The 13,737-nt window shown below is 41.8% G+C and overlaps 1 protein-coding gene across 1 annotated transcript in view; it reads right to left on the bottom strand.

Moving 5' to 3' along the window:
- LOC135783174 (protocadherin-9) overlaps window positions 1-11,111 on the bottom strand; it is a 351,944-nt gene extending 340,833 nt beyond the window's left edge. Inside the window, exons 1-2 of the mRNA XM_065293787.2 lie at window positions 10,543-11,111; window positions 6,916-10,055 (exon numbers count right to left, since the gene is read on the bottom strand). Of these exons, the coding sequence (XP_065149859.1) occupies window positions 6,916-9,951 (3,036 nt within the window). The 5' untranslated portion in view covers window positions 9,952-10,055; window positions 10,543-11,111. The remainder of the gene's footprint in view (window positions 1-6,915; window positions 10,056-10,542) is intronic.
- Window positions 11,112-13,737: the final 2,626 nt, after the last annotated feature.

The raw sequence follows: 13,737 nt of genomic DNA, 5'->3' as shown, positions 1-13,737 counted from the left end.
TCAGAGAAGTTCAGAGAATGCATTTGGGCGTCAGAGCGTCCTTTACACCTTTTCTATAGCGTCGTAGCGGCAGGGCAGCCAGAGCTTTTATTGACGCTCTCGCACCTTCTTAAAACTGATGCCATCAATCCTGCATAACATTTCCTGCATGCCAGGGAGCAGGAACAACACACTCGCTAGTTTTAAACTATTGCGCACCTAACACTCTGTTTAGCGCTAGGAAATCACAGAGCGTTGTGTATTACAAGCTCAGGTGCCATGTAGAGTCCAAATCATGCACATTAGAAGTTCACATGCGAAAAGGATTCCGTGCCGCACGCATTTAGGTCCGAGAAAGAGTCCAACACGCGTCCAGGTGTGTGTGATACTATCATCTATCGTCACAACCATAGTTGTCGAATAACAAATGAAATTAAATGGAGCAGCCAGACAGATTGGTTTGTGAGGCCACCTGGGTTTCTTTCTGGCGCGTGCGGGCTGCTAACTGCACACACGTCAATGCCGTTTACATTCGGGTGCAAAAACTTGCCACTGTGTCGGGTCGGATTCTGTTGGGTTTTTCTAGGGTCGGGTCTTTCTTTAACAAAAACAATATTTATTACGGTCAGGTTCTCAGGGTTTAAGTATGTTGATTAGCTGAGATAAAGAGGAACAGACTGGTTGTGCATTGAATGTATATACTATTATTACTTTTATTGTATTTCTGTGCATTGTAAGCTGTACCTACTGTGTGTGCACAAAAACTTGTGATCCAGACTGGAAAAACTACTAACCATTCCAAAGAAAAGCACTTTTGATTTTACACACCTGCCTTTTGTCAGTTTGGTTTTCCCAATGGTGTCAGTGTATTCTGTAAAAAAAAACATTCTTGCCCATTCCTCATTCACACACAACTAGTTTAAATAACAAAATGTTATGCCAGCCTAATGCAATTCTCATCAATTTCCATATCACTTAATCCAGTCTGTCAGTAAACTAGCTGAAGAGGAGTCCAAAAACACGTGGCCAATCTCAGACGCTCTTTATGCAAGACAACGCGAGGCTGCCGCGGGTGTCGTTTGCCGGTGAAATCTCTTTCTTGGACCCAACGGAGCGCCTCCATCAACTCAACGTGCCAGATATCGCAACAGACGTCCCCCTCAGGTGCAATAATGTCACAGTCCATTAATCTTCTCAAACTTCAGGGCCCAATCCTGGGAGCCCTGTCCATGCTAATCCCTTATTAATGTGGTAAATGAACCTGTGGAGAAAAAACTACTCCCTCTCGGCCCTTCACCATCACAATGCCGAGTCTATTACCGTCCTCCCTTGTACTGTCTCGAGCTACTAACGTTTGCATAAGGACGTCCATTCATTGAAGCATAAAGCCACTCGAGAGGTTTGAACACATATACACACATCTCCACATCCCTCATATTATGCGCTCCATGCACTCGCTGGTAACCTTTGTTTAGCACACATATGGCAGGGTATTCGCTGAGAGCGAGCCTGCTGCATGCGTAATCTCTTAAGATATAATGTTGCGATTCAAGTCAGCAGCTAGGCACTTTTGTTTCACCCTGGTTTTGTCTTAGGCCGATGGCAGGAAAGACTGCGTGTATGGATTCTTTCTATTATGCGAGAGTGGGAAAGATCTGACTGCAATCAGCTTTGCCAGATTAGGGAAAACAGTCATCGGGTCTCTAAAAACAGTTCCACGGAATTGCTTCCTAATCCGAACGGCACACTTTGGAATGGGCAAGACGCTCAAAGCAAGGCTCAAAGTCACATCAGTGATAAAGATACATAGATAATGTAGATACAGATAGATACTGATAAATAAGGCTTTGTAAGAATCTATAGTTCTTAAAGGCATAGTTCACCCCAAAAATGAAAATACTGACTTCTATAGTATTTCTTTCTCCTGCTATGGAAGTCAATGGGTTCCATCAACTGTGCTTACCATCATTTATCAATATATCTCATACAGGTTTAAAACAACATAGGGGTGAGGAAATTATGACAGAATTTCCATTGTTGGGTAAACTATCCTTTTAAAATATATATAAGAGTCAGGCATGCCACTTATATGCGATATTACTTACAGCGTTATAAAACTATTTACTACAACATACAATGGATACAAACCCTTGGTTGTTTTATCCCATAGTTGGGTCAAATATGGACAAACCCAACTGCTGGGTTATAAATAACCCTATACTCGGTTGTTGTTACCCAAAAATGAGTTGAAACAATGCAACAATTTATATGGTGTAGTTATTGAAAAATAGTCAACCTCATTTTTTTCAACGTGTTTGAAATCAACTTTATCTATTTGAGTTGAGATTACCTTAAACATTTTTGAATTGTTAAAATAGCATTGCTGACACTGGGCATTGTATTTGGAGTTCCCATTATGCTTTGCATGTGACTTATATAAAGTATAGAAATAAAGTGCTATGAAAAAGTAGAGACCGATTAAAGGCGGGGTGCTTGATTTTTGAAAAACACTTTGGAAAAGGGAGTCATGCCGAGTAACAAAACACACTTGTAGCCAATCAGCGGTAAGGGACGTGTCTAATAAATTACATCATTGCCGGGGTTGCGTATGTGTGGGGCGAGTCTATCAAAAGAAGGTCCAGATTCTATTGAGGTAGGGGTGTGTTTTTTTTGTTTTTGGTGATTTCAAATATCAACATTGGCTTTCAGAGATCATGCACCACACCTTTAATGCGTAATTGTTGTATTTACACTTTAAAAATGCTGGGTTGTTTTAACCCATGGTTGGGTCAAATATGGACAAATCCAACCATTAGGTTATAAATAAACCTATGCTGGGTTATTTCAACCTAAATGCAGGGTTGTTTCATCCCATGATTGGCTAACAACAACTCAACAAAGGATTATGTATAACCTAACTCTTGGGTTTGTCCATATTTGACCCAACCATGTGTTAAAACAACCCAATATTTCTTAAAACCGCTGGTTTCACAGACAAGGCTTAAGCCTAGGCCTAGACTAAAACTCATGTTTGAGCTGTCTCAACTGAAAATAACTTGTATAGACAAATCTTAAATATGCCAGTGCCATTGATTTGTCTTAAGAAACACACCAGTGATATCTTTTACTAAGTAGGATGACCATACAATACGTGGCATTCTTCTCGGACGCGTCCTGGCCAGGATTTCGGGTTCGTCTTCCGAAAGTCGTACTTGTCGACCGCATACGTCATAGAGGATTATTATTATTATTATTATTACAGAAAAGCAACCATTACATTTTAAAGTAAGAATGAAACTACGATTGTATGTCTTACGTTTTTAACTGAATGGCGTATGCGGTCAACAAATATGACTTCCGGAAGACGCATCAAAATCCTGGCCAGGACGTGTCCGGGAAGAATGGCACGTATGGTCACCCTATTACTAAGGAATGTTTATTAAAGATGCTTAACTTGGCTTTAACCAAGCCTTGTCTGTGAAACCAGGCCAAAGTGTATTTACTTTAATGAGTTTCTGTTATGTTCGTAGTTTTAGGAGAGTAAAGCATTTGCTTGGGTTGAGAACAGACTTATTGGAGATCGAGTCTTAAATGCGGCTTTAATCAGAAAGCAAAAACATAGTCAGAGCCGCTGGTGTAGTCAATAGTGCTGTCGACATGTTGTGCACATGCGCTTTCGGTGACCCGAGTTCGAGTCCCGAGTTCCCCTTTCTCCACCGTGTACTTTTCTGCCCTCTCTGTACATTACTGTCTGTCAACTTAAGGCAAAAAATCCCCCCCCCCGAAAATAATGCAAATGTTAGTGCTGTGGTTTCCCCCAAACTGAAAAACCAATTTGAAGCATATTAGTTTGTGCTAACTTTACTTAATCATAAGTTGACGCATCTAACTGTAGTTGGTTTGCTTAATTCAGTTAGAGCTTATGTATTATTAATATTATATTAAGCAAACCTAAGCTACGTTCCATGACCGAATTAAGTTCAGCTTTTTTAAATTGAGCTCAGTTTTTTGAAATACAGTCATCCGCCCGCCTTGAGCATTTGTTTATTTCAACAAAAATTTAGCACTCTCAACTTTGTTTAACACTGGCTATGTTACATTGCATTCAAAAGCATTTCACAGATTTTCCCCCACAAAATCTAAATGGGAAGTAAACGTCTCCACACGCTCAATGAAAACTTGAATACTGTAAATGTCCGTATGCTGTTATTTTGCTCTGCAGTACGCTACGAGCACTACGAGTTTAATTTCTTCATCCACGTTTATTAATCAGACTTGTTGAGGAGTTTTCCTTTGGAGGGGAGAGACTCGCACACTACATGCTAGCTTAATCAATAACCTAAATGTTGCCATGCACCTCGTAATAGACTTTTTAATGTGCCTCCATCCTGAGAAGCTATTGAACCGTGCGTGTGTGTGTTTGCCACACTTGATAAAAAACTACAAATGAGAAACAAACGGTCTTCTCGGATTATTTTGCAATAAACGCTGCATCAGATGCCAGCAATTTGGGTAATATGTGCGCGAAATCACACATACACGTTGATTCAGAGCGAAAATTTCCATCCGCAGAGACACATAAACGTCCTGTAAAGTGGAGAATATTAATGAATATCATTTCCGTGACGTTTTCTCCGTACTTGTAACTGTTTTCCAGAAAGACAGATCATGGTAGGCGGTAGCAATTACTGTTTTCTGACGCAATCGTTTGGCTTGGTCCTAAAATTGTCAGTTTACACAGCCATTTTTGTGTGCTTCGGCCAAGCGAAACGCAACTGGTAATGGTTGCTACGACTATTGGGTAACTTTGCATGTGTTCATTGTTGTTGCGCTGCTTCGGTTCACTGGTCGAACAGAAAGGCCGGACGTTAATTGCCCTATGGCTGTCAGCGAAGGTTTCGGGTGCTATAATAAGTTTGCCACTGATGTGCCTCAGTGCTAACTAACTCCGCATGGATGCTGCCCTGCGTCTAAGAGCTTTACAGAGGAAATGCACAGTCGATGGCTTTTAAAGGCTGGAGATGGAGACACAGAAAGCAAACAAAAATGGTCTGGACTGCAAGAACACAGTGTGGTAACGGGGTTGACAGGCATCTATCTCTGCGTCTACAGTGCTCACTATTGTTCTGGGTCACTGAGTCATCCTAAAGACACGTACGGGGCGACAGAATGCTTTCCAAGTAGGACAAAAGCTACAGAGGTCCCTCTTTAAGAATTGCGCTGTATTGCATAATCTGTTTTTCATACAATAAGTACATATTTTTCCCTACAATGCATGTCTAAGACAGGGCAGCGGAAACTGGATGTAACGAATTGCCTCGGTTGCCCCAAGGGCTCTGGCAAATAACAAAGATTTCTCAAACAGACTCTTTAATCCAACACACTTTAATTTTTCCTTCTGGAAGAGGAACGGGACGAGTCGTGGCGTAACTTAAATATGGGTCAAATCTGGTGTGCTCTGCTTTAATGCCTGAATGGCATCCGGCTCGGAAATTAATATTAGACAAGCTTTGTTTGCATAAGGAAATTATAAGGAGTCATCCCCAAGTGTTTGTTTTGCTATACTTTAGGGACTAAACTGCGTATCCGGAATCTGACAAAAGCTCCCTTTGGGATGTTCTTTAGTTGTAAACATGATTTATAAATGAAGTAAGTTTTGTGCCTTTAGACACAGTACTATACAGCGACTAGGTACACATGGGTTTGTGTGTGATTGTTTTGCTATACTTAAATGTATGTATGTCCTCCAATGGTCACACATTATATTCCACATCTGTAACAGCCATTACCAATAAGTCCAACATTAAACATGAGCTGTTTACTGAGAGAGACACTCACACACATGCGCAAACACACAGCACACGGACAAAAGGGCAAGAAAATGCAGAGAGAGAAAGAAAGAGACTGAAAGAGAGCCCCCCCCCCACATCTTCCCCATGCATTATAGACACACACTGCATGTTGGCACATAGCCAGATGATGCCATACAGCACAACAGTGCCACCTACAGGTAATATTCCCCTCCCTCCTGCCCACTCTCTCTATTATCTTCCCTACTTCTATGAGATGCAGTGAGTGCTTGCTTGCTCTTGAAATATCTTATGCAGTTCAAATGTCTTTGAATAATGCAAAGAGTATAATAATAAGAGCAAACTAGACAGTACTATTCAAGAAAAAATTTCTGGGACAGTTTATTTGTGTAGCATGTGGATAAATTTACCATAGTGCCAAGTTACTATGTTTTGGACAGCATGCACCTGTTTTTACCACTGAGTGGATTAAATGCAATCAAAGATGAATTAAGAGAGCGGTACGCTAATAACTGATCCATAAAAAATAATAAAACAGGGTGTAATGCATTTGAGTGGCTGCACATACAAGTGTTGGTTTGTTTGCGAATGACCGTCAGTCTTCCATTTAACTTATGTGCCTCGGAGGAGTTTAGATGCCAACATGGGAAAATGGTGATCGAAGTAGACAGGCAAGAAAAAAATGTTTCTTTCACAACTTCTCAGAGCATTGCATCTTTGAACCATGACAGAGCACTGAAATTCAACTGAATCTAGCTTTGTAAGGAAATATAGGAAATATCTCATCCATTAAACCAATTGCTTATGCAGTATTCGTTTCAAGTAGAGGATTGTAAAAATAAAAATAAAGACAGAATAACAAACAGGTATGCATGTGGTAAGATGATGACATTAGCGATTCGCTTGGGTCTGCTAGTTCCATATCAAACACATACACTTCTTTTTGGTTATTATGCAAGAACATCTATGGGAGACGGGATGTGTTTCTATTTCTACGTAGTGCATGACAAATATATATATATATTTATATCATTTGGAGCAGGTAATCTACAGTATAACAGGCACTTCAGTATTGAGCAGGGCAGTTATAAGCAGTACTTATAGACCAGTAAAAGTGTTCTTTTACCTGTCTGGTGTGCAAAGGTGCCCCCTTTGACTTGAAGCCCCCTTGTGAACTGCATTCAGAGGCACTGAAGTGATCCGAACTGGTGGACGAACGTTTGGAAAGCGTGTCGCAGCCTCCAACAAAGGTGTTGTCCAGTGGCAGCTCCTGTATGACGTGATGTTTCTTCACGGACACCGGCGTGTCGGCTTTTAGGTGGAAGGCCGACTGGGGTGAAGCCGATTTGTAGTGCCGGGCCAAGTCCGGGCTGCTGGGTTTAAAGGTGGAAGTAGGGGTGGCATTCCAGTCGAAACGTCCGATTCCGGGCTCCTCGAGCTCAGCTGGAAGGCTGATGGTGCCGTTAATGGGTTCGTGAGCGGCGTCGTCGGGTTTGTTCTCCTCAATGGTGACAAAGTTCAGGAGAGAGCTCTTCGGCGACTTCCTCTTTTTGCGCTTTTTCTTCTTGTTCTGCTTGTTCTCCTGGTTGGGGGACATCCATTCGGCACCCTGCTTCTTCCTCTGTGCTGCCTTGAACTGCGAGGCGTTTCGGCAGCGCACCAGAACAGTGATGAAGATGACCACGATGACCACCATGGCGCCCGTGACAATTGCGATGATGGTTTTCAGGTTGTCGACGTTCTGATATGTTTCGCTGCTCTCGCCGATGTTTCTATCCAGCGGCGTTTCCATCGTCCGTCGGATGAGGTCGTATACGTACGAGGAATTTCCAACCGTGTCATTGACATACAGGAAAACGAGGACGAGTGTGTGTAGGGACTTTGGGTAGCCGAGGTCGCTGATGTTGACCACTAGCCTGTGTAAGCCAATGTCTGCAATCATTGGTTTCTCCTCCAGCGTGATGTTTCCCGTTACAGGGTCGATTCTGAAAAGACCTCTGTTGTTGCCACTCACAATGGTGTACTTTAGCTCAGCGTTCATGCCTGTGTCACCATCCACAGCAAAAACTTCAGCCACGACTGATCCCGGAATCGCAGACAGGGGCACCAGTTTGAAAGACGTGTTCGATGGTGGATATATGACAATGGGGGTGTTATCGTTAACGTCAATGACATTGATGGTCACCTTGGCTGCCGATGAGCATGGGGGGCTGCCATTGTCCACAGCTCTCACGTCAAAGGTGTAGGAGCTTTGCTGCTCTCGGTCGAAGGAAACGTTGGACTTTATGACTCCAGAATCCGGGTCAAGGATGAAGTTCTCATTATCATTGAGTATCGAGAGTCTCACTACTGCGTTCTCGCCAGCATCAGCATCCGTGACAGTGATTACTCCTACTGTACTATATTTAGGCAGATTCTCAGAGACAAAGAACTGAAAGTGGTTGTGTGTGAATTTGGGGCTGTTGTCATTCTCATCCAATATGGTGACTATGACCGCAGCTTGACTCTGCAGAGCCCTGGTGCCATTGTCTCTAGCAGTAACAGTAAAGAGGAATCGCTCTTGATCCTCTCTATCGAACACTCTCGATGCGGTCAACACCCCTGTTTTGCGGTCGAGGTCGAAGAAGGAAGCGTTGGGTCCAAGCTGGTAGACGATCTCAGCATTTCTCCCGCTGTCCTCGTCCGTGGCGCTGATGGTTGTCAGAAACATGTCACGTTGGTTGTTTTCCATGACTGCCAGCTCAATGACAGGCTGGGTGAAAACGGGCGGATTGTCGTTCTCATCCTCGAGCCTGACTCTAACTAGGGCAGTCTGGTTTAAACTAGGCTTTCCAGAGTCAGAGGCCACGATCTTGAAAATGTACTCCTTGGTTCCCTCATAATCGAGCAGCGCAGACGTTTCTAACAAATACTGGTTGTCATAAACAGCTTTGAGGTGAAAAGGAACGTCTTTTTCAATGAAACAAATCACCTTGCCGTTGACATCGGTGTCTTTGTCAGATACGGTAATGAGAGCGATCTTGGTGTTAATCGGATCTTTTTCAGAAAGCAATACAGTACCGTTTGTTGGACCAATTATGTATCTCAGGTCAATGTTTGGAGCGTTGTCATTAACATCAGTCACGTTGATAGTTACGGTGGCTCGTGCCGGACTCGAACTTCCGTCGCTGGCTAGCACTGCCAGTTTATGAATAGCAGTCTCCTCTCTATCCAGTGGCCTTTGAACTGTTATGAGCCCACTGGTGGAGTTCAGAGCAAAAAGCCTGCGTGTGGCTGGAGACACTTGGGCTCCAAACATGTATTTAATTTCTGCATTGGCCCCCACGTCCGCGTCGGTGGCTTGTAGCTGAACTACCGATGTCCCAATGGGAGAATTCTCAGGAATGTGGACCTCAATTTGGCTTTCTTTAAACACAGGCCGGTTATCATTGACATCCGTGACAGTTACCTGTAGAATGGCAGTGCTGGATTTCTGCGGGCTCCCTCCATCCTCCACTTTAACTTTCATCACGTATGTATCTTTCTGCTCTCTGTCTAAATTCTGCTGAACTATGAGCTGAGGCCATTTCTCTCCCTCTTGCGTCTCCACGATGTCCAAGCCGAAAGCACTCTGGCCGTTCAAAAGCTCGTACTTGTAGACGCTGTTGGGTCCGGTATCGGGATCGGTGGCCGAGGGAATGGCAAAGCGGCTGTTGATCAGCGTGTTTTCCGGAATGGAGATGTTAATGACGGGGGATGGAAACATGGGAGCGTTGTCGTTGGTGTCTTTGACGATGATCTTTATTTTGATTAGCCTGAAATAATCATTGGGTAATATGACCACCTCGATTTCAAAAGAGCACTCGCTGTCTTCAAACGAGGGTCCGGGACAGAGTTTTTCCCTGTCTATGCGATTAGAGGTGGTAAAGATTTCTCCCGTATTGCTCATCACTCTCAACAGCGGGTTATCCCCTGCTTTCGATACGAGCCGGTAAACCAGATTACTACTTGCCCCAGTACCAGAGTTCATATGGGAGATATTCAAGTCCTTTGGTATATTTCCAATAAGAACATTCTCCTGTAGCTCTTCTCGAATCGGATAAATGAGCTCTTGGGCAATGGTTGGATCTAACCAAAAACATGCAACCAGTGTTGCCAACAAGAAAAAATCCCTTAAATCCATGACAGCAGTTCATGCGTGTTCCCACTGCTTTAATTCAAACAGTTGTCTCCATATGGTGTTGTCAGAGCCATACATTCGTAGACCAACAGCAGCCAAACACGACCCTACAAATACAATATTAGGATGTTAAAACGCATTTCATGATATATAAACAACACTCAAAAAGCAAAACATGCTACTAATAACTCATGGTAATCATAATTATAAACTGTGCTTGTAAGCAGCTTATGTTTATAAAATGTCTGAGTGAATAAAAAATGGCATTGATTTCTGAATAAAAAATTTCTTCAAAGCGTTTTAACCATCACTGAAATATGTTTACCACACACGCGCGCACACACATTCAGAGGCTCTGGTAAGATAATGCAGCCAGTTAAGCACTCAGCATCATATTTCAATACATTTCACATTGATGTGAATAACAAGTCGCGAAATATCTCATGCATTCCTCTTCAAAGTTAAACCTCATGCGTCTAGACTGAAATTATTATTGCATTACGCACGATGCACCGGTGTCGTTTAAATAAAGCAGCTGTTTAAATTCAGCATGTAGACCCGTTCGGGTGTATATGCAAGCATCAGTTTGCTTACCTCGGGCTCGCGCATACGGGTAGAATCGGTCACCGTTTCTCGTGCATAGTGACAAATCCGTGGATCAGGGTAAGTATAGGAAAGAAAACAAAAACGGACTCCTGTTTAACGTGAAGATATCCTAATCGATGCTTTGGGCTCTGTAAAGACTAAAGTCATTCAGTCGTGGGGAAAATCCAATTCAGGAAATAGCTGGTTTAGGGGAAAGATGTTGATTCATTAGGCAATCTTCATTTATGCGTTCAACTTTCCTCCTAAAATCGGGGCGCGCGGAATGCGGCTCTCGGTGATGAATCAGGTGATCCACGGTAAGCGCGCGCTAACGGTCCCGTGCGCTCATTCCGCATTACCGGAGGAGCCCATATGAGATGCACCTGTTCTGCTCAAATACGCGCGTAAACTATCCCACAAAGAAAAGTCAAGTTCAAACGTGACGAAATTCATTTCCTTCTTTGTCTTAAGACACAAACAAAATCCACTGCTGATGTCCCCCCGCGTCTTGTGCGTGATTCACCGCGCGCACCTGAACGCGTAAAAGTCTGGATGCTGGGATGCGTCGGGATGCTTATCCTCGCGCTCTCTTCCCAAGACTGAATTTCCAACTCTAACTCTGAATATGACCACAGGGGAACGCCCACTCGCTCCCTGATTGGGCCGTCTCTTCATTAACGTCGCGGAGAGAGGCGGGGGAATGACGTGATTGGTTAGAATTAACGTCAGTGAAGCTGAGACTGAGCGAGATGCTTGAAATGATGCTGCGGGCGCCGGGATGCGGAGGATCCGTTTACGGTTACATTTCACCTCATTAGCGGATAAAATCATTTGCGTATAATCTCCATGCTTATAGCTTTACGATGGTTTTAAACAAAACGCACGCGAGGTGGAAATGTTTTACTGGTGACTGTCACGTGTGATTAGCCTATTAAAATGAGCATCATTAAACTACAGTGAAGAAAAGCCATTTAAAGAAACAAAAACAAATAGTTTCTGCTAGTAGAAATCTATACTTATACATTCACTGTGTTTTATTAAGTTGGTAGGAAATTAAACTACAGTCTTTACACTATTAAAATACCCAACCAGTTTTATGACTTTTACGCAAGATACTACATGATTTAAAGTGACCTCGCCATTTGCAATCCTCAAATTTAATATTTAGGAAAAAGTCCACTGGGGTTGATCATAATTATTTATATTTCTTAATCAAAGTTGTTGTTTTTTTTTTCTATCATCCAATGTCACTTGTGCATCATTTTTTTTTTTAAACAGGGCTGGAAAAATAAGAACCACAGGCTATTCAAAACGCATACATCTGAAATCTTTTCATCTATTCTGGAACAAGGTTTATTAGAGTAAATAAGTGAAGAGAGATGGAGTATATTTCAATCAGCTGCACAGAGAGACAGCACAGGGTCATAACAGCAGATCGAGTTGAGTTGCGGTAAACAGCGCCATCTAGAGGAAAACACGAAAAACATGCGTTTATCTCTCATCTGATACTGGAAAGAGAGAGAAAGAGAGAGAGGCAGAGAAAAAGAGAGAGAGAGAGAGAGAGAGAGAGAGAGAGCTTTGTAAGACTTTGTAGTCTTTGTAGATCACAAGTGAAAAACAGATAGACCAGTAAACTATATATTTGGATATAACACTAACAAATTAAGTAACAAGAATGTATGAAGGCTATAGATTAGAAACAAAGCATGCTTGCATTTAAAAGTGCATTCAATTTATACATCAGTATGTGAACCCATGACCTTTGAGCTGCTGACACAGAGACAAACTCAATATTATTGACAGTCTGACAACCTGGTCACTTTATTTATTCAAATAAACATTTGTCAAAACTGCTCTTAGTAAAGAGAAATACCTACAGTAGGCTTCTATATCTTTCAATGAGAAGTGGCAACTTTATCACCATCCAAATTGTTAATCCAATTAATTTCATTGCCACTTCTTTTTATAAATAAAAGTTTAATTATATATAAAAATATCAGCATGACGGCAAACCAGCATATTCACATTTTAAGTGTCAAGTTTTAATAGGCAATGACCCAAAAATGTGTGTGCTGGTGCATTGTGGGTATCTCTCTGTATAGATCCAGTGGTCAGAGATTAGCAAAAAGCCACTGGGCGATTTCCATGGATATTAGATTAGCTATTAAGATTTGCATTTTCACTGCATTTAATTAAAGTCCCATACGAGCTGAGCTTTGATTTTCAGATCAAGATTAGTCATGCAATTTTCTGCATTGCAGGTATACAATATATTTATGTAATATTACACACATGTTCGTCATGACTCTGTACAGTAGGTTATGTTAAGTATAATCATTGTTCAGTAGTATTGTTATGACTTATACTACATAGCTTATAAGACAGACACTGTCCAATTTTGGAAGTCAAAACATAATACGTATTAAGCCTGCTTATGCATGTATATTCTTGTCTATTTTCAATGATAATTGTTTTAATTTTATGATTAAAACTAGGCCCCAAGGTCAAGCAAGAAAATTATACATTGAAAGATATTGACGTATGAGTGGTTTCTTTGTGAACAGGTGAAGTAGAAATTGAGTTTTCTCCCTCCAAGAAAGCAGTATACACAATATAGTGCATTTAGCTCAAGTGTTCTTCAGAGATCAAATAAAAACGGACCAAGTTGCTTTTGTATTGCGCGAACTAATAAAAGCATCTTGTTGACCCGATAAGATTGTGAGTTTTCAAAATTGCATAGTCCTTTCACCTTACATGAAAGCATTTTTCTTCGGAAAATTATGTGTGAATGCTTCCGCCCGTCAATACAATGACTATGGGTGAAGGTTATACGCAGGCTTTAAAATGTCAATACGTGTTTGCCGACACACTTTTAAAGCATCTTGTTGATTTGTTGAACATAAAGAAAAATTGTGATCAATACGTGGGTCTTGTTTTTCATTTCAAACGTTCCTGTAGTTCAGCCAGTCGAGCAACGGTGCTACCAAGGTCACGGGTTTGATATCCAAGGAATGCATATGCGGATAAAACATACGGTTTGAATGCACTGTCCATCATTATGGATAAAAGCATCTGTTGAATGCATAAATGTAATGTAAATGAAAAACAAGATTGTAAGACTGGAATAGCACGAATTCTGCACATGTTTTTTAAGCATACATTAATTTGTCAATACATTCAAGATCAGTTCTTTAAAAACAAGTC

Source organism: Paramisgurnus dabryanus, chromosome 7, assembly GCF_030506205.2.
Source record: "Paramisgurnus dabryanus chromosome 7, PD_genome_1.1, whole genome shotgun sequence".
NCBI classification, from domain to species: Eukaryota; Metazoa; Chordata; class Actinopteri; order Cypriniformes; family Cobitidae; genus Paramisgurnus; species Paramisgurnus dabryanus.
Note: the sequence above shows the minus strand (reverse complement) of the source record. Positions and strands in the feature narration are given on the sequence as shown.